The sequence below is a fragment of the Zosterops lateralis genome (assembly GCF_965231275.1).
Source record: "Zosterops lateralis genome assembly, chromosome: 3".
Taxonomy (NCBI): domain Eukaryota; kingdom Metazoa; phylum Chordata; class Aves; order Passeriformes; family Zosteropidae; genus Zosterops; species Zosterops lateralis.
In genome coordinates this window covers 15,079,216-15,103,658 of record NC_139764.1, presented here as the reverse complement: position 1 = coordinate 15,103,658, position 24,443 = coordinate 15,079,216, and the positions used below count along the sequence as shown (strand labels likewise).

Here is a 24,443-nt window from a genome sequence, read left to right as displayed (position 1 = left end):
TCATTAGTTTCCTGTTCTAAATAATTTTATTGGCATATTGGCCTTTGTGGTGTTCTATTTACTAAACACTGCAGTTGTCCAGCTGCATAAAGGTCTGTATTTATAGGGAAATGGAAAAGGATGAGAGAGGAAATACCTGAGAAAGTGGTGTATTGGTATCCTGCAGCTTATTGTGTTTTATAGATTTTTCTACTGAGAGGAGACTAATGTGATGACATTTAAATTAAAACAGGCAATTCTCAGATTGTCAACTATCCACATATGCATGGATAGTTCTTCTCATATATAGAGCAATATGGCAAAAAATGATTGCTACTGAAAAAAAAAGGTATTAAAAAGCAAAATATTAGATGGTTGCTATTTTGATACTTGGATACTACTTTTAATACTATTGGAAAGCATTCAGCAAAGTTAAAAAGAGAGTTTCCTGTAAAACTAACAGAGTAATAGAACGTCATAAAGGACCAGTAGTCTCCACATCAACTTTTAACCAGGTAAATATTTTGATACTTCCATTTGCCTTGTTCATTAACTTCCTTACGTCAAAGAGCATATTTTTAAAATCTAAAGTTGCACACAAATTTGAGATACAATGTTTCTTTTCATGTAATGTCAATTTTGAGAAAGCATATGAAGGGCAGATGGAAAATGTATTAAGACTGGGTAAATGAGATGTTTGTGTTGCAGAGGGATAGACACAAACTGCAAGAAACCCTAGTAATAACACGTATCTTAGTGCCTATGTACAGCATGGGAAAACGGTGTTTGTATAGGCAAGTGCAAATCTATTACTTCCTCATGGATTATTACACTATCAAATATGTGTTATTATCACTGCAGAGTAAAATTAAATATATGTTTATGTAAAGGCAATGACAGACTTTTTAGAAGAGGGTGTGCTAATAATGTATTTGAGAAAGGATGACCAATAAAGTCTATACAACTTTCTTCTAAGAGCTGAGAAATGCCAGAGCACAGTTTCCAGAGCTAGAAAATGAAAGGTCAGTGTCACATCTGTGGGGTCTGTTGACAGTACTGTAGCCATTACCCTCCTGAACTGTCAGGGCAGTTTGGTAAGAGAAAAGCCACTGTTTGTGAACCGTGTTTATTTATATCCTCACCTGCTGGACTTTGACCACCAGAATACAGTGACTCCGGATGACATGAAATTGCCAGAAAAATATTCTAGTAAACTAAAAACGCTAGCAGCTCTGCTGCTCCAACTTGACAAGTGCTACTTAGGGAATTCTAGCAGCTGCCAGGAAAGGCTGCAGTCTGGTAAAGGTCCATCCCAGGGCGTGCAGGCAGCCAGGGATGCTGCAGGGGTGCCTTGTATGTTCAGAATAGTTGATCCCAAACCCAGAGAGTGTTACGAGCTTTGTTCAAACCCTTGTCTTAGCAGGGACATGCAAGGGCAGACACGCACAAAAAGGAGGTGGTGTGTGATGGTAGAGGAAACACTGACCAGTTTATAGGGTGTGAAAACCTCACACATGTAAGAAGTGATTTTTTTTTCCTCTACTATCCTATAAATTATCCTCTAATATCCACTGCAGAATTCTTACACTTGCCTGCCAAGTAGGGCATGGCTGTGCCAAATCTGAGTGAAAAAAGTAAACAGAAGAAAGTTAAAAGGTTCTCTAGAAGGCAACAGCGCTATTTTCTGTTTTCCAACTCGTGTTATCTAAATATTCTTATCCTGATAATGTTAAGTCTCTGCTGCACGACCTGTGTGTGTACACACAGATGCACATCAGTCTGATACCAGATTTTCTGCTGACATCCCCACCAGCTCAAAAGCCTCAGAGCTGCCACTGATCACAGCTGTAAACTAACTAACCACTGCTGAAAAAGTTTATTTTTTCTCTTTTTATTTTTCCCCCTGTAAAGTGGTTAAAGGACATCCCTTTTCCTAACTGAAAACCCATTGTAACTTTGCTCTGTACGCTACTTATGCCTAAGAAAGCAAAGAAATTAATTAAGGTCTCGGTTAGCAGCAGTTTTCCACCCGCCCTGGGCGTGACAATCACAGGCATCTCATTCCTGTCGCTGCTGGGCAAGGGAAAAAGCAGGGAGTGCTCTGATACAGTGAATCGAGCCAGCCCGGCTCCAGGGAAATGGTCCCCGCTCAGGGCCGACCTGTGCGGATCAGCCGGTCCCTGCTGGAGCTGCCCGGGAAGAACAGCAGCACACGGAAAGGGCAGAGGCTCCAAGGGAAGGTGCCCGTGCTGAGCTGTCCTGTGCAGGGGATGCCACAAGACCAATGTTGCTGGCGGGCTCCGGTCACCGCGCCCAGGGCACCAGCGGCCGCTTTGGGTGGAGGCTCGCTGGGAGCCGGAGCCCGCGGAGCTGCCCAGAGCAAAGCGCTGGAGGAGGAGGAGGTGCGACCAGCCCGGGGCAGAGAGAGGGAAACGCTGAAACACGCCGCAATTACGGCCTAGCGGGCATTGTTTTACCGCTTTTGGAGATGACAGTGAGGTCCCTGGAGTCCCCGCTGTCTCCAGATGTTGGTATGGGACACTCCTCCTTTTCTCCCTGTCCTGTCTCCTGCCTTCTCTGTAAACACCAGTGTACAAAGACGAGCTGTCCCAGCTATTCAATGTGTGTCTTCTGGGCTGACCTGGTATTATCGATGCTTGGCAAGGTTGCCCGACACTGTGAGTGCATTCCCATCGCTGAATGATTCAGCCAGTGTTTCAGGCTGAGTTTACTATGTGAGTATTGCTGCCAACAAGCACTTTTGGTGAGGCATCAGACCCGACAGTTCAGCTGCTTCTGAAAAGAAGGTCAGGAAAGGTACATTTATTCACACCAAAATAAATATATTTGGCTCGCCAAAACACTGTCCTTCTTACAACTGTTTTGGAGACCAAAGGAAGATTTTGGGCTACTCCAAAGCTGCCAAAGCTCTAGAGAGAGACCTGCCTCCTTTGCTCCTTCCTTCCTACGTCAAATGAAGGCAGATTGGACTTCTCCTTCAGCAGAACCACCACCTGTGGTCCTTCAGCAAATACATTTACAGAAGGGGTTTGAAGGCCTTTGCTGGAAAAGCTGTGTTACCTCAGGGCTACAGCACAAGGGTTTGGGAGGGGAAGGCTGAAGGGTGGATGGGAAGTCAAGAGTGACACCGGGCAGGAAAGGGGCAGAGGGGAGGACACCAAAGCATTCCCTGGGGTGGAACGGGCACCACACGGCACCACCTTCAGACCAGGGGGCCTGTAAAGAGTTCATTTAGTGTGAAAACTTCAAGCAGTTCTTACGTGGGCACCTGAGGGCCCTTTGGAAAAGCACCTGGTGACACCAAGAAATACCAAAGATGAGCACATCGATTGGAAAGAAGAGAGAAGCCCGGTGAGAAAATCCGGAAAGAGAGGTCCCAAAAGCTTTCCTTAGCTGGAAACCGATGGGAGGGAGGAAGAAAGGAAGGATGGGAGAGGAGTTTCGAGAAGCTGACTAATATAGGGAAGAAAGGAAAGCAATGGTGGGCAAACAAGGGGATATTCTGTACAAGGTACACAAACCACAATATAACATTTATTCAAGGAATACTGAGGCACGTAAAATAAAAGAGGTATTTTGTCTATAGGTGATAGTGTGCAGGCAGCTGGATCGGGATACAAGAATTTGGGAATTGGGATACAGTGGTTTCTGATTGGAAAGATGAAAAGCAATGCAAAGGTAAGAGAGGTTTCCGAGAAGACTTGGCTTAGCTGATGAAACATGGCATTTCTCAATATTCTTAGACAATAACCACCAAAAGAAAGATTGTCACCTATGCTGTTTCTATTCCTTTGTGCCTTTACGGTACAAGATAAAACAGGCACACAAAACAAACAAACAAAAAGAAACATGCTTAGGACAGTGCAAGGAAAAGAGCATGACAAAACCCTAAAGCACTCTGGGCATGAGGAGCACCTCGCTCAGGGCTCAGGACAGCTCTGAGTGCTGCAGGCCAGTCCCTGCCCTTCTGTCCCTGGCCTGGGCCCTCCCTGTGGGCAAATGGGGGTCCAGCCTTGGATGTTCGGGCCCTTTGCCTCGTTCCTTGCGCTGCCCGGGAGGGGCGGCCCCGCTGGAGGGAGGCCCGGAGCTGTTCTCTGTGCCGGAGGGAGCACACGGGGTGTCCGGACACGGTTCCCGCCGCGGGCAGAGGAGGGCCCGTCCCCCACCGCCCCGGCCGTGCGGCTGGCCCGGCCACAGCCCTGCCTGGGGCCGTGCTCCATCCAGCGCCCGCCTTCTGGAGCGCGGACAGGACACTCTTCTCCTCGCGGAGCAAAGGCAGTGCCCGCCTGGGCACGGCCGCCGGGCCCGCCCTGGTTATCCCGCCTCAGCTCGGGCGTTGGCAGCGACGTGCCCAGGGCGGGCGTGCGGTCACCGTCCCTGCAGGCCTTCAAGGAAAGGCCCCGCGCGGCACTCGGCGTCATGGCCGGGCCGGCACGGTGGTGTCGGGTCGCAGGGTGGACTGGATGATCTCAGAGGAGTTTTCCAAGCCAAGGGATTCAGTAAATCCGAGATGAGGGCGGCACCACCCCGGCCCGCGCGCTCCCTCAGCGCGGCCGGCTCGGGGGGCGGGTCGAGAAGCTCGCGCGGGCGCGTCCCGCAACGATTGGCTGAAGCGAGCTGCCGCGATTGTCACTCTCCGAGCGGGCTCCGCCGACCGCGTATGCGTGGCGAGTTTGGTGGGGGGTGGCGGCCGTGGGCACGGGCCGGGATGGCGCAGGAGGCGAAGCGGGAGGCCGTGTGCCCCGATCTGGACTGGGAGCGCATCGTGCCCAGGCTGCCCGAGAAGCCCGACACCACCGCGCGCTTCTTCGAGCGCGGCGGCTGCTACACGGTGCTCGGCGAGGATGCGCGGCTGGCCGCCTGAGAGCTCCGCCACAACCCCGACCTCATCCCGGGTGTGTGCGGGGGAGCGAGGGGACACCGGGGGCGGGCGGGGGAGCGAGGGGACACCGGGGACGGGCCTGAGGGACGGCGGCGGGCGGGGGGCAGCTGCGTGAGGCGAGTGCGGCCGGGCTCGGGCGCCCAGGGAGGAGCGGAGGAAGGAGGGGGCGGTGGTGACACCGCTGGATGTTCCAGGGAGGTCCCCGGAAAACGCCTGGAGGCCCCGGGAGGCCTCCGGACAACCTCGAGAGGCCGCCGGAAAACCCCGGCAGCCCCCGGAGGCCCCGGTACCCCCGGGAGGCCCCGGCAGGCGCGGCCCCGGTGCCCAGGCCGAGGCCTGCGGGTGTCACAGGGAGCGGCCCCGGCGGCATCTCGGGGATGCCTCGGGCTCCGGGCGGGGCCGGTCCGGGCGGCGCTGCGGGAGCCGCTGCCGGGGCCGGTGGATGCGCCCAGGGGGAGGCGGGGCCGTGGCCGTGTTGTTCAGTGTTCGCTCTGGGGCACTGGGGCCGGAGTCACTGACGGAAGTTCTTTACTTCCAAACGTTTCCGTGTGTTTCCTGAGGTTTTCTTTGCCATCCACCCCGCGCCGCTCTTGGTTTCTCAGTTGGTATAAGGCGGTGGAGCTCGCAGATGTCGGGTGTAAGAGCAGCGGGATAAATTATCTTGTCGGAATACAAACCTTAGGATTAGCCTTAATCGCTGAGTTATTGGCTCAGACTTTGCAAAATAAATGTCCTCTAATGAATCAGATATTTTGTGTGTGTGAGTATCAGCATTAAAAAGGGTACGAGCTCCTCGTACGGTTTTTCCTTTCTATTGTGAGTGATGAGCTCACAGGTAAAAAAAAATAAATTAAAAAAACACTAAGCTCGATGTGTCTTCCAGACTGGAAACATTAATCAGGGTTGTTGTTGTATTCAATTTAGAAGTTGTTTTGCAGATGCAACCACCTGGCTACCAGCTCCAATTTTAAACCCTTTAAAAGCTTATCCAGCTAAAAGCACAAAACTGCACTTGTTGCTCTGAGGATGATTTCAGAGTACACATGAACTTCAGGTGCTCCCCAGCCCCTGCCATTGTATTGTGTTGTTTCCACTGAAAGAATAAGAACAATTGTGTTGGACAGTCCTGCCCTGGGGAAGAGAACATAATTAGGAAGAATTAGATTTTTTACCTGTTTCAGAAAGTCCTGTTTTACACAAACCCATAAGTTCCTGTGGGTGTGGGAGTTTGCTGTTTAACATCTTTCATGTGGAAGGAGGGAAGAGCCTCAGGTGTGATTAAAGCCTGCTGCTGGAAGAGGGATGTGATAGTCCCTGGTGCTTGTTGTGTCATCCAACTGCAATGTGTCCGACACCAGTCTGAGTTAGTTCCACTTGCCAGGCTGGCAGAAAGCTCAGTGTGCTCAGCTGAACCCCCAGTTTGCTGAGCAGTGGAATTTCCTGGTTCTGTGAGCAGGCTGCTGCTGGAGATGGGGAGGTAGAGGTGGTGTTGCTCCCCTGGGCAGCTGCGTGGAATTGAATTTGTTCAGCTGCACCATCTGCTTGGATGTGCAGGAGCAAAAGTCCAGAAATCTGTCAATTAGGCACTTTCTAAGTTAGGTTTTAATGTAAACTGTTAATTTTTTTGATGATCTGTTGTTTTTACTGGATAAATGATGATAAAAGGGAAAAGTCTTGGCACAGGTGTTGTGTGAGTGTGAATAGAGGGGCAGTCTTGTCTGTCAACAGAAGCTGCTTGTGCAGAGAAGAAAAGATGTTGTCCAGAAGGGAACCTGTAGCAGACTTCTGATGGTCATTAGAGCAAAATGTGTGAAATATTAATTAGTAACCGAAATCAAGGAGATTGTGAGAGGAACAATATATTGTATATATTGTCATACTGATAAAGTGAAATCAGGAATTGGATGTTGTTTTTATTTGGAGAGGTTGTGTGCTTTCTTCATTAATATTAACCAGTTGAATGTTGTGGGTTTGTGTTGTGTCATGGATTCTACGTTTGCTTTTTGGATATTAAGACAGTGTCTTCTGATGGCTGTTCCCGGGGATTGTATTACATAAAATAAGCTTTGTTGGAAAGAGGGAGACTGACTCAACCGATGTTGATCAATCAGGCTCAATTTTATTTGTTTCTTCGCTTACATTTATATTCTAAATAATTAGCTCATACATATTGCAAAAGCCAAGCTCCTGATTGGTAGTGACTACACAATAGCTTACTTCATGCTATATCAGCATATTGCAACAGTTGTATCGCCTTGTGATATTTAGTTCCTCTTTTCTCATGATCTCAGCTTCTCTCCCTCATCCTGTTCTTTTCTAACAGTTCTGCCGGGAGCATGCTGGCCTTGTCCTAGCTTCTAGCTACAAGATTAATCTGAGAGCTGTTGTGTCCCTTATCTTCTAACCATTCCTCAGCTATCTTCTCCACAGTTCCCCCTTTTTCTTTAATGGTTGCAAGTGCTTGGGACTGACGACGAAAAAACAACTAAGCAAACAGCAGTCTCACACATAGAATGACAATTAAAATCATAAGCAAAAATCGTAGCCCTTCTTTCAAAAGCTGAGTTAGCCAGGGTGTTAGACCAAAAGTCTGGGTTAGCCAGTCATCTAGGGGATTTTGTGAAAGTTTAATCTCTGTCGTGTGCCTTATTAACTAGTTCAGTTGCGCATGTATTGATTGGCTATGATCGGATAAATTAAAGCAACACATCTCTTTGAACTCTGAACACCCGAAAGCAGAAAATTGAGCAGAAAATTTATAGCGGCTCTGTTCTGAAGGACCGCGTGTCTCAGGCTGTTTACGTCCCGAGTGAGTGCTGATATGACAGTAACATTGGCTTGCTTTATAGCTTAACATGCAAGTTTATTAAGTGACACCAATGCATGAGCTGTGTCAGCTCCAGGGGTTATAGATGCAAAAATACAAGCTGCAGGACCCCATAACTCTTCTTTGTCATTACAATTCTTATCAAGGGCCCGTAAAGATCGTCGTCGCCGTACCAGAATGCTATTGATCAAAGAGGGCCGTGCGTGGCGGTCAGGGGCAACTAATGTAAGCTGACCTAGATAACAGGGACCTCCTCTAACTGCTTTAGGTATTCCTTGCCATGCTCTATCCCCACAGATCAGGAAAATTCCTGCTGGCAATGCTTTCGCCGTATTATTGTTCCAAATCCTGTTTCTGTTACTGCTGGCTATTACACCATGTGCCCCAAGCCCTTGGTGATCACTCTTGTTACCACAGTACCCATTTCCTTGGTAGCTGTATCCCTGAACATGAGAGGACACATTGGTCCAGGTTGCCCCATTGATGTTTTTGAAAGGGTTCTGCTTTTGTTGAATATTACCAAATACAAAGCATGTTTGGGTCCAGCCTTCAGTATCATTTCCAATTGCTATCGTCGATCCTAACAAGTCTATTTCCTGTGGGTCCCAAGGCAAACTGGTATTTAAATTGCTAATAATGCAGGCAGCAATTTGACTGCTGTGACCTTGAGTACAACGGGCAAGTTTAGTGTAATTGCTAAACAATCCTCTGTCCTTTGGATTAGTAAGATTAAGGGGTAACCCTGTCAGGCAGGTTTTGAAAGGCTGTGAGACACTGGCTAATGGCAGACAAAAAGCATTAGTCCTGGTTGCATTTGCCCAGGTAACCCACACATTAGCATTTTCCCATATCGGAGGCATTGCGTCTGCTCCGCTTTCTCTTTTTAGATTTATGCCCCATCCTAGCAAAATGAGCACAAAGATCATCCCAGTCGTTTTCTGGAATTGCCCACCTTCTGGGGACACCTACTGTTTTACCACAGCAAGTAGCACAAATCTTTGAGCGTGCAGCAGCCAGCAAGCGTGCAGCGTGATGCTTTATCTCCCAGCGGACTCCGGCTATTATTCTTTGTTCCGGAGACTCAAGCGACTGGCTTGCCAAGTGGGCGGGAAGCCCTGCATCTTTTTCTAGTGCAGTAACCGGTGTCTCCCTGCAGTACCGGTCAAAGCACAAGTAACAAATTCAATCAAACAATACCACTTGGTTACCCCACACCCTTACGACCGCATCCAGCACAGTCCAACAACAACCAAGAGGTACACTTCTAATCTTTACAAATTAAGCAATGTTCTGTAGTAGTTGTTCTATCAAAGGTAGATGAGAGGACCCACTGCAGTTCTCCGATCCCTCCAGGGGATGTAATTTGATCTATAGCTTGGTCTACCCGCTCATTTATTTGCCCTTTGAGGCTATCCAATATCGGTCTCAGTGTGATCAATATCTTCGTTTTAATTCTCTCGTAGTCCTCCGACTGCTCATTCAGAAACTCTGCCATGATATGGCCTGGCATTTCTTGCTGGGATCCACTGTGAGCCTGTGGGGTAGAAACACACAGATAACCACGCCCCAGAACAGCACTTTTGCTGGTTCCAGCCAAATGCCTGTTTTGGGATCTTTGTATTTAACCCATACATTGGTTTGATGTTCCTTATCAGGGCCTTTAGCATGCCTCACGGCTGCTGGCTCCTTTACATCTCCAAACACACACAAATGATTTATTACAAATAACACAGTGGTCAATCTCTGCTGTAAATCTGTCACTGTCTCCTGTTTCTTTAAATATGCTTTAAGCATTCCATGTGTGCGCTCTACCACAGCCTGCCCAGTGGGTGAGTGAGGAATGCCTGTTTTATGTTCCACCCCCCAAGTCTGCAGGAAGGCTGTGACACGGGAGCTAGTATATGAAGGGGCGTTATCAGTTTTTATTGTCTTCGGCAGTCCCATGACTGCAAAGCAGGCAGTAAGATGTCACAGTACGTGACTGGCCCGTTCTCCTGCCTGAGCTGTAGCCCATACATACTTGCTATATGTGTCCACTGTAACATGCACATATTTTAGTCTACCAAATGATGGAATATGAGTAACATCCATCTGCCATATGTCATTTGGTCCCTGTCCCCGGGGGTTGACTCCCACTCCTATACCGACCCCTCCATTGTGGTAACTACAAATAGGACAGGCTCTTACAATATCAGTAGCCTCTGTTGAGGTTATCTTAAATGCTCGCATCAACCCCTTGGCATTCTGATGGAATATAGCGTGTGACTCCCTAGCTTGGTTCTGGGGGGGGCAGGGGTGGTGTTCCTGCTACTGCAACCAGCTTAGCAGCTCTATTATTTCCTTCGCCTAACCCAATGTCCCACTTATGACTGCGAATGTGAATAACTGCATAGGGATGTGTTCTTGTCTGAATTGCCAACCTTAATTGAATGAGAAGGTTCCCTAGTCTCTTGTTATCTATTTGTCTTATTTCTGAACCCTCAATTCTCTGCACTATCCCAGCAACATATAACGAATCTGTAACAATGTTCACCGGTTCTGACAAATTTGTCATGACCCATACAACAGCTGACAATTCCAAAGTTTGTAAAGAATCCCCCTCTCCAGCAGGCAATATTACTTCTTGCCATTCATTTCCCTGCTGCCATGTAATAGCAGCTTTTTGTGACCTTTTCCCAGCATCTGTGAAAACTGTGATTGCTTCTGGGATGGGCTGTTCACTCCGCAGAGGTTTGCTCAGCCACTGTTGTTCCCCCACCCATCGCAAGGGTGGGGCCACTTTACCGTTGTCACAACTGTGGCCCCTCCTCCCAGCAGAGCAAGGCCCACCTCCTCATGATTTTCAATGTACCATTGCAGTATCTCTCGAGCTATTGGCAACAGAATAGTGCCTGGTTCATTCCCCGTGATCTGTTGTGCACGCTGTCTACCTTTATGGATAAGGACTGCCAACATTTCTGATTTTTGAAAAACAGTTTTACATTGTTGTAGGGGTGGCTGTAACCATTCTAATACCCGAATGTCTTTCTCCTCTCCCCTATTCTCCCCCTTTTCTTTAATTGCTGAACAAGGGCTCCAAGAAGATGGCGTTTCCTGAGCCATATAGCCAAATCAATAGGCAGGAGAGGGTCACAGTGAGAAGTACTGCCTTGCTGAATGATTTCAGCAAACCAAGAGCAATATTCTCGTTGTGCTGTTGTCTCATTTTGCCAATGAGAAATGTAACTTTTCCACGCCACCCTAGCACATTCTTGTTTTCAATTAAACAAGTGCGAAATGGATTGGAAGGCGTGGCAGGTGATAAACACAAACTATCCTGACCAGATTGATTAGCCCAAGTGACCCACATGTTTTGCCTTTTGTCTGTTTTTGGTAGCTCTGTGAGCCCAGCGGTGACAACACACATCCCAATCAGCAGGATCCACCTGATGCATATGAGGTATCCCCACCCCATATTTGCAGGTTGTCTGCAATATGCGAGTAGCCTTTTGTGCCAACAGGCGACACACCTCTCTTTCTATTAAAAATACCAATTCCAGCCTATCTCTTTGACTTAAATCTTGAACAAGGTTTACTGCTTCTGGCACAGTACTGCACCCTGTATAATTTTTTATGGCTGTTTGCCAATTATAACGATGCCAATAAAAGGAGCAGCGTGGGCACCATGGCTGTGCAAGCTGCTGTTGAAAAACCCACCACTGTCTGCAACAAGCCCCACAATGTATTTTTACCCAAGCACCACAGTTAGGCTTGTCGCAGTGCAGACAGTTAGAACTCTTAATTAATCGTAGTCGGGTGCTTTGTAGTTCATGCAACAATGTTAGTACATCAGTTCTATTTTCTACTACTAGAGGATTAGGCCACACTGGCTGGAGCCGAGCTATCACAGGTTGAAGGATCAGGAGCAGGCGATGCCGCTCTCGTTCTGCTGGACTGCTGGGTGCTGTCACTCCCCGCTTGCGTCCAGCGGCTGGGAATCCACACAGGACCTGTGGGTGTAAGCACACACACGTGACCTCAACCAATATATTGTACTTCAGCAGGCCCAGTGTTAAGAATGCTGATCCTCCTGCAGAGCCAAAACCATAGTATCCTCTTTGTGTTTCCGAGCAATGTTCCGGAGCCAAGGTCGAAAATAGTAACAATTGAGCTATCCGGGTGCCAGCTGGAGTGAGCACTGGAGGATACAATGTTCGTGTCAAAATACAACTCTCGCCTGTAAAATCAGCATCAATAAGTCTCACAGTAATATGTCCCTTTTAAAAAGCAGAAGATCGTCCCAAAAGTAAAGCAGGAACCGACTGTCCCTGATAGGTTACTGGTCCCTTTACTCCAGTGGGAATTGGCACAGGGCGACTGTCCTTAATAGATATGTCCACTGTGGCTGCCAAGTCCAGGCCGAGGCTTCTGGAGGTGGCCGGGGTGCAGGTCGCTGGCTGCTGTACAGCTGCTATTTGTGTCCCTGTGCGGCGGCTGGCTGGCGCGCTGGTCTTGCCGTTTCCCGATTTCCTCCGACAGGCTCCTGTGTTATGGGTATCAGAGCGACACTTCTGACACCATACTCCACTGGCAGGACACTCTCGGGGAAAGTGACTTATTGCTCCACAGCGGTAGCACCTTGCTCGGTCTCTTCTGCCTCGCTTCGGCTGACTTGCGGTGACAGCAGCTTGGAGTGGGGCAAGAGCAGCAAAAACTTGAGCCTGACTACTCTCTGTGTGTTTCTGAAGTGTTTCACCTAGCCCTTTAATAGCTTCGACAATAAATGCCTGAGGCCCAGAGGGTGCAGATGCTGCTTTCTCTAGAGCCTCTTCTACAGACCAATTAGCTCCCAGGGTGTTAACTAGGTTTTTTGTAGCCTGATTACCATTTTGGAGTATACACTGTTTTAACATAGCTCCTTGCCTATAGAATGGTACTTTAGCTTTTTTTATTCCTTCTACTAGTCGATCTACAAATTCGCCTAATGGTTCTTCTCTACTCTGTTTTATTCCCATATAAATAGGGGTCCCATGTGGATCTTTTACTTTATCCATAGCAGCTCTAGCGAGCCTCATGACCTCTCGACACTTTTCCGGTCCTAACAGAGCCTGTGCCTCTGTCCTTATCCAATTGCCTGTCCCCAGCAATTCATCTAAGGTAACCCCATGTAGAGGATCCCCAGGTTGTCTCTGTGTGGCAACTGACTCCTGCGCTAGGGCTTCCCAGTGGGCTTGAAATAACAAAAGTTGGTGGGGTGTAAACACAAGCTTAGAAATACCCCGACAATCTGCTGGCAACAGCAAATACGTACCCCAGATATAATCCAGCATTTGCCAAGCAGGCTCACTGTTTACCCCATATTGGCTAACAGTGGAGCGCAATTGGGAAAGTAATTTCCAATCAAGGGAAGTCAATTGAGCAGTGACACCTCCTCCCGGTGCAGGATTATATATTACTGGGCATGCCATCGAGCTCCCTGCTTCTATCATCTGTGCATCCCCTCGTTCTACTCCTTCTCTAGCTAGGGCACTCCATGCCTCCCTCCGATTCCTGGCTACTACCTCTGTCAAATCTGATTCAACTTTTGGAATAGTTTCATCGCTCTCCCCAGTCCATGGTAATGGACATGAATCTGTCAGCTGACCCGCAGCGACTGGAGGCATTGGGGGAGCTGATGGTACAGAGTCTGCAGCCACCATGTCCCCTCTGGTGGCACCCGTTTGCCCTGGAGGTAGATGTACTGCTGTACATGCAGGAGGCAAGGGAAAGCCTGACTCTGATGAATACATCAGATTCTTTCCCTGGGCTGCTACTGCCTGCTGAGCTGCTCATTTTTCTATTTGGTGTTGCCGCAGAGCATTGTGTACTGCTCGCCACTGTTTCCCTAACTTCTTAGCTGTTTTATCATCATCTAAACTCGCCTCCCATATTTTATCCCCAAATTTTCGCCATTCAGAAAGCTCATGTACTGTATCGGGGTTCATAAAGCACCCCTTAGCATACCCATATGCTAGCAAGCCTGGCAACTCCTTTTTAATATCCATACCCTGGACTTGCCATTTTTCTAGCATACAGGTAAATAAGTCATATGCTGCTTGCCTCTCCATGTCAGTCAGCGCTGTGCAGCTGCCCAAGGTCTCGGCAGCACGTATCAGCCGGCCCCACCGATGTGAGCACCGGGGCGCGGAAGAGCTTCTTTTGCCGTCTCTCTGCTTGCAGGACCTGAACCCCTACTCCTGCAACCGTGGTGCGGTATCATGTCCTGGGGTCACCATTTGTTGGATGGAGGGAGACTGACTCAACCGATGTTGATCAATCAGGCTCAATTTTATTTGTTTCTTCGCTTACATTTATATTCTAAATAATCAGCTCATACATATTGCAAAAGCCAAGCTCCAGATTGGTGGTGACTAAACAATACCTTACTTCATGCTATATCAGCATATTGCAAAAGTCATATCCCCTTGTAGTGTTCAGTTCTTCTTTTCTCATGATCTCAGTTTGTCTCCTTCATTCTGTTGTTTTCTAAGAGTTCTGCCAGGAACATGCTGGCCTTGTCCTAGCTTCTAGTTACAAGATTAATCTGAGAGCTATTGTGTTCCTTATCCTCTAACCATTCCTCAGCTATCTTCTCCACACGCTACTTATGCCTAAGAAGGCAAAGAAATTAATTAAGGTCTCGGTTAGCAGCAGTTTTCCACCCGCCCTGGGCGTGACAATCACAGACATCTCATTCCTGTCGCTGCTGGGCAAGGGAAAAAGCAGGGAGTGCTCTGATACAGTGAATCGAGCCAGCCCGGCTCCAGGGAAATGGTCCCCGCTCAGGGCCGACCTGTGCGGATCAGCCGCTCCCTGCTGGAGCTGCCCGGGAAGAACAACGGCACACGGAAAGGGCAGAGGCTCCAAGGGAAGGTGCCCGTGCTGAGCTGTCCTGTGCAGGGGGTGCCACAAGACCAATGTTGCTGGCGGGCTCCGGTCACCGCGCCCAGGGCACCAGCGGCCGCTTTGGGTGGAGGCTCGCTGGGAGCCGGAGCCCGCGGAGCTGCCCAGAGCAAAGCGCTGGAGGAGGAGGAGGTGCGACCAGCCCGGGGCAGAGAGAGGGAAACGCTGAAACACGCCGCAACTACGGCCTAGCGGGCATTGTTTTACCGCTTTTGGAGATGACAGTGAGGTCCCTGGAGTCCCCGCTGTCTCCAGATGTTGGTATGGGACACTCCTCCTTTTCTCCCTGTCCTGTCTCCTGCCTTCTCTGTAAACACCAGTGTACAAAGACGAGCTGTCCCAGCTATTCAATGTGTGTCTTCTGGGCTGACCTGGTATTATCGATGCTTGGCAAGGTTGCCCGACACTGTGAGTGCATTCCCATCGCTGAATGATTCAGCCAGTGTTTCAGGCTGAGTTTACTATGTGAGTATTGCTGCCAACAAGCGCTTTTGGTGAGGCATCAGACCCGACAGTTCAGCTGCTTCTGAAAAGAAGGTTAGGAAAGGTACATTTATTCACACCAAAAATAAATATATTTGGCTCGCCAAAACACTGTCCTTCTTACAACTGTTTTGGAGACCAAAGGAAGATTTTGGGCTACTCCAAAGCTGCCAAAGCTCTAGAGAGGGACCTGCTTGCTTTGCTCCTTCCTTCCTACGTCAAATGAAGGCAGATTGGACTTCTCCTTCAGCAGAACCACCACCTGTGGTCCTTCAGCAAATACATTTACAGAAGGGGTTTGAAGGCCTTTGCTGGAAAAGCTGTGTTACCTCAGGGCTACAGCACAAGGGTTTGGGAGGGGAAGGCTGAAGGGTGGATGGGAAGTCCAGAGTGACACCGGGCAGGAAAGGGGCAGAGGGGAGGACACCAAAGCATTCCCTGGGGTGGAACGGGCACCGCACGGCACCACCTTCAGACCAGGGGGCCTGTAAAGAGTTCATTTAGTGTGAAAACTTCAAGCAGTTCTTACGTGGGCACCTGAGGGCCCTTTGGAAAAGCACCTGGTGACACCAAGAAATACCAAAGATAAGCACATTGATTGGAAAGAAGAGAGAAGCCCGGTGAGAAAATCTAGAAAGAGAGGTCCCAAAAGCTTTCCTTAGCTGGAAACCGATGGGAGGGAGGAAGAAAGAAAGGATGGGAGAGGAATTTCGAGAAGCTGACTAATATAGGGAAGAAAAGAGAGAAAGCAATGGTGGGCAAACAAGGGGATATTCTGTACAAGGTACACAAACCACAATATAACATTTATTCAGGGAATACCGAGGAATGTAAAATAGGAGAGGTGTTTTGTCTATAGGTGATAGTGTGCAGGCAGCTGGATCGGGATACAAGAATTTGGGAAGTGGGATACAGTGGTTTCTGATTGGAAAGATGAAAAGCAATGCAAAGGTAAGAGAGGTTTCCGAGAAGACTTGGCTTAGCTGATGAAACATGGCATTTCTCAATATTCTGAGACAATAATCACCAAAAGAAAGATTGTCACCTATGCTGTTTCTATTCCTTTGTGCCTTTACAGTACAAGATAAATCAGGCACGCAAAACAAACAAAAAAAAAGAAACATGCTTAGGACAGTGCAAGGAAAAGAGCATGACAAAACCCTAAAGCACTCTGGGCATGAGGAGCACCTCGCTCAGGGCTCAGGACAGCTCTGAGTGCTGCAGGCCAGTCCCTGCCCTTCTGTCCCTGGCCTGGGCAATCCCTGTGGGCAAATGGGGGTCCAGCCTTGGATGTTCGGGCCCTTTGCCTCGTTCCTTGCGCTGCCCGGGAGGGGCGGCCCCGCTGGAGGGAGGCCCGGAGCTGCTCTCTGTGCCGGAGGGAGCACACGGGGTGTCCGGACACGGTTCCCGCCGCGGGCAGAGGAGGGCCCGTCCCCCACCGCCCCGGCCGTGCGGCTGGCCCGGCCACAGCCCTGCCTGGGGCCGTGCTCCATCCAGCGCCCGCCTTCTGGAGCGCGGACTGGACACTCTTCTCCTCGCGGAGCAAAGGCAGTGCCCGCCTGGGCACGGCCGCCGGGCCCGCCCTGGTTATCCCGCCTCAGCTCGGGCGTTGGCAGCGACGTGCCCAGGGCGGGCGTGCGGTCACCGTCCCTGCAGGCCTTCAAGGAAAGGCCCCGCGCGGCACTCGGCGTCGTGGCCGGGCCGGCACGGTGGTGTCGGGTCGCAGGGTGGACTCGACGATCTCAGAGGAGTTTTCCAAGCCAAGGGATTCAGTAAATCCGAGATGAGGGCGGCACCGCCCCGGTCCGCGCGCTCCCTCAGCGCGGCCGGCTCGGGGGCGCGGGTCGGGAAGCTCGCGCGGGCGGGTCCCGTAGACTGCGCACGCGTGGCGTTGTTGGCGATAATCGGCGGCCGCAGGCACGAGCCGGGATGGCGCAGGACGCGAAGTGGGAGGCGGTGTGCCCCGAGGGCGCGGGGGCCGAGGCCGGCTTCGTGCGCGCCGTGCTCTCGCTGCCCGAGAAGCCCGACACCACCGTGCGCTTCTTCGAGCGCGGAGACTACTACACGGTGCACGGCGCGGACGCGAGGCTGGCCGCCAGAGAGCTGTTCCGCACCCGCGCCGTCATCCGGCAGCTGGCGGGAGCCCCGGGTGCGTGAGGGGGAGCGAGGGGAACACCGGGGACGGGCGCCGAGGGACGGCGGCGGGCGGGCGGGGCTCTCTGCCCCAGGCCCGGCTGCGGCCGCCTCGGGTGGCTGGCGGGGAGCGCAGGAAGGCGAGGGCGGTGGTGGCACCGGTGGCAGCCCCAGGTCGCTCCCGGTACCCCCGGGAGGCCCCGGCAGGCGCGGCCCCGGTGCCCAGGCCGAGGCCTGCGGGTGTCACAGGGAGGGGCCCCGGCGGCATCTCGGGGGTGTGAGTATCAGCATTAAAAAGAGTACGAGCTCCTCATACGGTTTTTCCTTTCTATTGTCAGTGATGAGCTCATAGGGGGAAAAAAATTAAAAACCCCTAAGCTCGATGTGTCTTCCAGACTAGAAACATTAATCAGGATTGTTGTTGTATTCAATTTAGAAGTTGTTTTGCAGATGCAACTGCCTGACTACCAGCTCCAATTTTAAACCCTCTAAAAGCTTATCCAGCTAAAAGCACAAAACTGCACTTGTTGCTCTGAGGATGATTTCAGAGTACACATGAACTTCAGCTGCTCCCCAGCCCCTGCAGTTGTATTGTGTTGTCTCCACTGAAAGAATAGGAACAATTGTGTTGGACAGTCCTGCCCTGGGGAAGAGAACATAATTAGGTAGAATTAGATTTTTTACCTGTTTCAGAAAGTCCTGTTCTAACTAAACCCATAAGTTCCTGTGGGTGTGGGAGTTTGCTGTTTAACATCTTTCATGTGGAAGGAGGGAAGAGCCTCAGGTGTGATTAAAGCCTGCTGCTGGAAGAGGGATGTGATAGTCCCTGGTGCTTGTTGTGTCATCCAACTGCAATGTGTCCGACACCAGTCTGAGTTAGTTCCACTTGCCAGGCTGGCAGAAAGCTCAGTGTGCTCAGCTGAACCCCCAGTTTGCTGAGCAGTGGAATTTCCTGGTTCTGTGAGCAGGCTGCTGCTGGAGATGGGGAGGTAGAGGTGGTGTTGCTCCCCTGGGCAGCTGCGTGGAATTGAATTTGTTCAGCTGCACTATCTGCTTGGATGTGCAGGAGCAAAAGTCCAGAAATCTGTCAATTAGGCACTTTCTAAGTTAGGTTTTAATGTAAACTGTTAATTTTTTTGATGATCTGTTGTTTTTACTGGATAAATGATGATAAAAGGGAAAAGTCTTGGCACAAGTGCTGTGTGAGTGTGGATAGAGGGGCAGTCTTGTCTGTCAACAGAAACTGCTTGTGCAGGGAAGAAAAGATGTCGTCCAGAAGGGAACCTGTAGCAGACTTCTAATGGTCATTAGAGCAAAATGTGTGAAATATTAATTAGTAACCCAAGTCAAGGACATTGTGAGAGGAACAATATATTGTATATATTGACATACTGATAAAGTGAAATCAGGAATTGAGTATTGTTTTTATTTGGAGAGGTTGTGTGCTTTCTTCATTAGTATTAACCAGTTGAATGTTGTGGGTTTGTGTTGTGTCCTGGATTCTACGTTTGCTTTTTGGATATTAAGACAGTGTCTTCTGATGGTTGTTCTTGGGGATTTTGATTACAGAAAATAAGGAAATGAGCTTTATGAACAAATTTAGGTATCTCATAATTATTGTGTGTTTTTTTTTTTTTTTTTTTTTTTTTTTTTTTTTTTTTTTTTTTTTTTTTTTTTTTTTTTGTTTTTTTTTTGTTTTTTTTTTTAGGAACTCGGAAGCTTGCGAGTGTTGTGCTTAACAAAATGGACTTTGAATCTTTTGTGCGGGACCTGCTTCTGGTTCATCATTACAGAGTTGAAGTTTACAAGAACAAAGCAGGGAGCAAATCTGTGAAGGAAAATGACTGGTATTTAGCTCACCAGGTACAATTTTCAGCCTTTCTTTATAATTGTGAGATGAAAGGAAAAAACCCCATAGATTTTTCCTTTTTGGAGTTTTAGTATTTTAAGGGATTGATGATGAAGAATCACACCTGATTGTTATATATTGGTTCTATAGCTGTTATACACATCACTGTAATTTCTAGTGCTCTAAGCTGAAAGGGCTTGCTGTGTGTCTTTGCCGTAGGTTAGAAATAAAGGAAACCTGAAGTGCTTTCCTCTGTGTAGGAGATACGTAAAATTCAAGTGGTTGAAAAAATAGAATAGCTGTGTATTTTATATGAATGGACTGTTCAGCACTGAGTTTTATCAGTTGTTACTTTGAAAGAAAGAAAGAAAGAATGTGTGTAACACACCTTTAAAGAAGTATTTTTCTTTTTCTGAATAGTGTTCTCCAGGAAAGCTTGAGCAGTGTGAAGACTTCCTCTTTGCCAATGCCAGCGCCCAGAACGGTGAGTGCCCGCGCCCCTCTCCTGGCCGAGCCGCCCCGCCCCGCTGGGTGCCCCATGCCCCAGATGGCGACACCGTTCCCCCGTCCCGTTCTCCGGGGGCAGGAGAGCCCGGCCCCGACGGCGCCCCTTTGTCCTCGCCCCCAGGGGAGAGCCGGGGCTGCTCGGAGAGCCCTGGCCGGGGAAGGGAGGGAGGGAGAGCAGGGGCTGCGGGCACGCCCCGCCCGGCCCGAGAGGGGCGGCTTTGTCCGGGGGCAGAGCGCGGGTGGCGGTGCCCCGCGGTGCCCGGCTCACGGCCCCGCTTCCCTTGCAGCCTGTGTCTGTCAGGAGAAGAACAACTGTATCACAAACTGGGAGTTGGACAACAAGTGCTGCAACTACAAAGGCGTCTGCTCCAGCATCTCTTCGGACAACCCCTTCGGTGAGCAATGGGCACGGCCAGTGGGTGGCACGGAAACACACTGGGGGATTTGTGAGAATCACCGTTGAGTTCCCAGCAGACAATGGAGGCAAGGAAGGAGTCCTTCTTCCTGGTCTTCCAGGTCAAGCGGTGTTGGAAGATAAGCATTCTCTGCCTGTACTGATGTAGGCTCACGCCTCCTCCTCAATATTTATCCTTTAGTGGCCAGAATTTCTTGGAAGATGAGTGTTTAGCTTCCTTGCAGGCACATATCCTCACTTTTCCTACAAATCTAGAGGGAAAGAGCCTTGTGACAAGGCCTCACTCTGGGTTCAAGCTCAGCTAAGTTGTGAGCAGCCCTCTGGCTGTGAGAAATGGGAGCTGAGAGTCATAAGGCTGGATTTGTTAGGCCCTTGCCTTGAGAGGCCGACATACCCCAGTTGTATTGATTTTATGCACCACCTACACATTAGACATGTGCTCTTCCATGAATCTGGTTGCTGCTGATGTCACCTCGTGTTTGTACAGACTCAGAGCTCTGTTTTGGACGTGCGTGGTCTGATGCTGCGTAACGCGATTTTCTGGTTATTTCTAGTGACTTCAAAATGCCTGCTGGTGGAAGCAGAAGTGACGGGCTCAAAATCGGGCTGTCGTGAGAAACCCAAAGATGCATTTGAAGATACCGATGGCCTCTATGATCCTGAGTGTGAAAACAGTGGTGCTTTCAAGACCAAGGAGTACAATGAAACCACCTGTTGGTGTGTGAACGCAGCTGGAGTTAGAAGAACTGACAAACAGGATGCAGAGTCGGAGGGCAGTCAATTAGTCAGAACGATGTAAGTCTTTCAGCTGGGTGTGCTGTGACATGAAAACATTCCTTTATGAGGCTCTGCCTCGTGTGAACGATGCATTGGGGATGAATGAAGATGGAGCAATCAACACTTGGTTACTGCTGGGTTTTTTCTTCAGAAGCAAGGGGACATTGAATGGGTTTAGAAGAGACTTTGCTTCCCTTGGTTTGTCTCATTGTTCTGTTGTTTTAGCCTGGGGTTAGATTTTTTGGGTATGTTTTATATGCATGTACTTCAAGAATATTCATTGTACTTCAGGTCCATCGAAATGAAGCTGAAACATGCTGAGAGAAATGCTCCTCTGAAGGCTGAATCTATAGAGAAGTAAGTGATGATAGTAACATGTCATGCTGGTGTCTGCATGTCCTACTGCATATTTATTGTATTTCTAAACAGTTGCTAAAGCCTTGTCAGACTTGTGAACTCGTTTGTAAGACAGTTTGAAGCAAGTTGCAGATTCTTCATAGAGTTGGTTTAATTTGTATTGGAAACAAATCAACTGCTAAAGAGATTCCCTTCCATTTAAAATGGATTGCTAGTTTTTCCCGCCCCCGCTCAAATCAATGTACCAAAAGAAATGGAAGATTACGGATGAAACTGTTCAGAAACTAAGCTGAAAAAAATGCCAGAAGGACTACATAGGAGCAGCAGCAGGGGAAAACTGAGTTTAGCCTTTTTTTTTGTTTTTAAAATTTTGTTAAAACCTTATTTGTAGCTATTAAATCACCTCCTTTCCAGAACAAAAGCTGCTGTCCTCTAGCTCTTCTTCTGAACTCTTCACACTGCTAAAACTCTTGTCTAACACAGGTGTTTATTTTACAGTTAGTGCATTTTCACTGTTAGGGGCAAATTGAACTCTAGTATGAAGAGAGTGCACAGGGTTTGGTTGGGATGGAGTTAATTTTCTCGGTAGCAGTTGGTGTGGTGCTGCATTTTAGACCAGTGATCAAAATGGTGTTGATTAATTCACCGGTGTTTTACCTACGGCTGAACAGCACTGAGATAATGTCAAGGCCTTCTCAAACTCGGACTCTGCTGCCCCAGGGAGTAGGTTGGGGATGGGCAAGAGGCTGGGAAGGGGAGAGGGCTGGCCTGAATTGACTGAACAGGTAGTCTGTATTGTATAATGCCATGTTCAACCATAAATCTGGGGGAAAGTCTTTTCCCAAGTAGCCATTGCTCAGCGGTTGGCTGGACATTGATCTGTCAGTGATGACTGATTGCTTTGACATCACTTGAGGTTTTATATTTCCCCCACCCAGCCCTTTCACTTACCAGACTGTCTTTATTTGAACTGATGAGGGTTGTTTTGGTTTGGTTTGGGTTTTTTTCCCCTTGCTTTTGCCCTTCTGATTCTCTTTCCGATCCTGCTGGGGGAAGTGAGTGAGAGACTATTTGAGGGTTTAGCTTCTGGCTGAGGTCCACCCACCACAGAGACCACAGAAGGAAACAATTACACTGGTTTTCCCTACTCCTCAAATGATATGTGTGAAATAATACTGTTTTTAACAGCCATGGCTTTCTATCTTTGCAGAAATTTAATGGATACCATTACCAGTCGTTATAAGCTGCCTCGCCGCAACATAAATATTAAGGTAAGAGGCACATAATGTTTAGTAGAGAATGAGAACTTCGTTTTGTTATAGCTTTGAAAACTCGTATTGGACTAATGCAATACGGCATGGGTTCCAGTAGAAGCTCTCAAAATAGCGACCAGTTAGCAAATAGCATATCTGAACAGTAATGCTGAGAAACTACACTGCTCTCCTCAGTCTGTAGATAACTTCCTTGCTTCGCTGAAAAAGTGGAATTTAAATCCTACTGTAAACAGTTGGCTTGAGTTCAAAAACCATAAACTTGATCCAGGATGCAAGTTCATGAACTGGATCATAATGTTTGGTGAATATTTGATAGCTGGATTTAAAGGACCTCCTTCTTAATACCACACTATGTTTTTATTGCAGTATGAAAACCCTTACATTACTATTGATTTGAAGCAAAATTCCTCAGACAAATCAGTTGGAGATGTGGATATAGCAGATGTGGCCTACTACTTTGAGAAAGATGTAAGTGTGTCACGGGTAAAGTCTGCCAGAGGCCGGGCGTGTGTCTTGCACTGCTCTTGGGAGTCTGGCTGTGTACTGGCTAAGGCAAGGTGAATTATTCCTGTGATGAGATAAATGCCTTCCTACAATGTCAACTAGCAAGTCTCTCTTTTCCTGTCTGTTTTAGGTGAAAGGTCAGTCTATCTTTGATAATAATGCCGGGATAAATATCAGCATTGACAATGAACCGGTGAAGATAGCTAAAATTACACGGGCGTACTGTGTTGGTGAAATAGCACCGGAGTCTTCCATGAAGTCTCTCACTCTCGGCCTTATTGCTGTCCCTGTACTGGCACTAATAGCAGTTGTAATTGTTGTTCTGGTAAGTTCTAATAAAGCTGCCAAGCAGAGTGGTACTGGCACAATTTGGGAAGCAACAACATTCATGTTTGGACTCTGATGGAAAGTCTCCCTTTGTGAATTGGTTGCTTCTTCAGACTTGGGAGATGGGAAATTGGTGATGGGCACACTGACACTGTTCCAGGTTACAGCTGAAGGGTGTCACCCGGAGAACAAGTGCTGGGGGCAATTCACAGAGGTGAACAAAGTATCTCCTGGTTTAAAGCAGTTCAGAGTGACAGACAAGCTCCTTTGTACCCACCTCACTTCTGAAGGATGGGGAACGGACAGCTTCAAGTCTTGTGTTTTTAAAGTCAAAACCAGATGAAGTTACTTGTATATCGAGACTTAAAATAGATTGCATCCTTCTCTTACAGATTTGGAGATGGATGAAGAAAAGGAAAAACAAGAAATCTGAGGTAATTAATTTCTGTTTGTGGTGCTTGTGTGGGGAGGAGGTTGACCCGAATCCAGAAACTCCCAAGCTTGCTGTAGGTTAAAAACTCCCTTTGCTGCTTCAGATGTGTTCAAGGAGACTGAAAGTATTCAAATTCCGTAGCTAGATTCACCTCGGTGTAGTTCTGCACTAGTTTCAAAGGCAGCTGATGATCTGCTGCTTTTCCCAGGGCTCAGGGGGTGGGGTTCGCTTTTCCTGCCAGTTCTATTTTACATATGTATAGCAGAGGGCCTGCAATCCACAGGAAGTGCTGATAGTCTTGTTCTGTGACTAAGACCTTTACTGAGGTGTTTGCCTGGGTCTTCCAGTTTCCCTTCAAGAGCTGCTTTCCAATGGAATAGCAAATGGTGCTTCAGGGCCAAGTGTGGAGCCTTTTGTGAAAGAATCCAAACAAGGTTGTAGCTAAATAGTGTTGTCTGCTTCCTGCATGTACCCTAAGTCGTGCTTTTTTTTTCTTTTTTAATCTGGTGGCTTTGTCGTGGTTGTTTCTGTTAGTGCTGCATCAAATCCATTTGCTAATGAAAATCTGGGCTGTTAAGTCCCAATGACTTACTGAGTCTTGAAGTTTAGAAGTAGCACAGATGTTGATCTCCCTCTACCTTCTCTCCTCCAGATGAAGGAAATGAATGAAATGCATAGAGGACAATGCTTAACTATATCAACTGAAGACAAGCCAGAGTCAAGCAAGAAGAAAACAGAAGCATTGGATGCATGA

The 24,443-nt window shown here is 48.5% G+C and overlaps 1 protein-coding gene across 1 annotated transcript in view; it reads left to right on the top strand.

Annotated features, from left to right (window-relative positions):
- LOC310906740 (DNA mismatch repair protein Msh2-like) overlaps positions 1 to 24,443 on the top strand; it is a gene marked incomplete at both ends in the record, with an annotated part of 31,254 nt that extends 6,811 nt beyond the window's left edge. Inside the window, 2 exons of the mRNA XM_083856196.1 lie at positions 23,060 to 23,254; positions 24,342 to 24,443. Coding sequence (XP_083712322.1) covers positions 23,060 to 23,254; positions 24,342 to 24,443 — 297 coding nt within the window. The remainder of the gene's footprint in view (positions 1 to 23,059; positions 23,255 to 24,341) is intronic.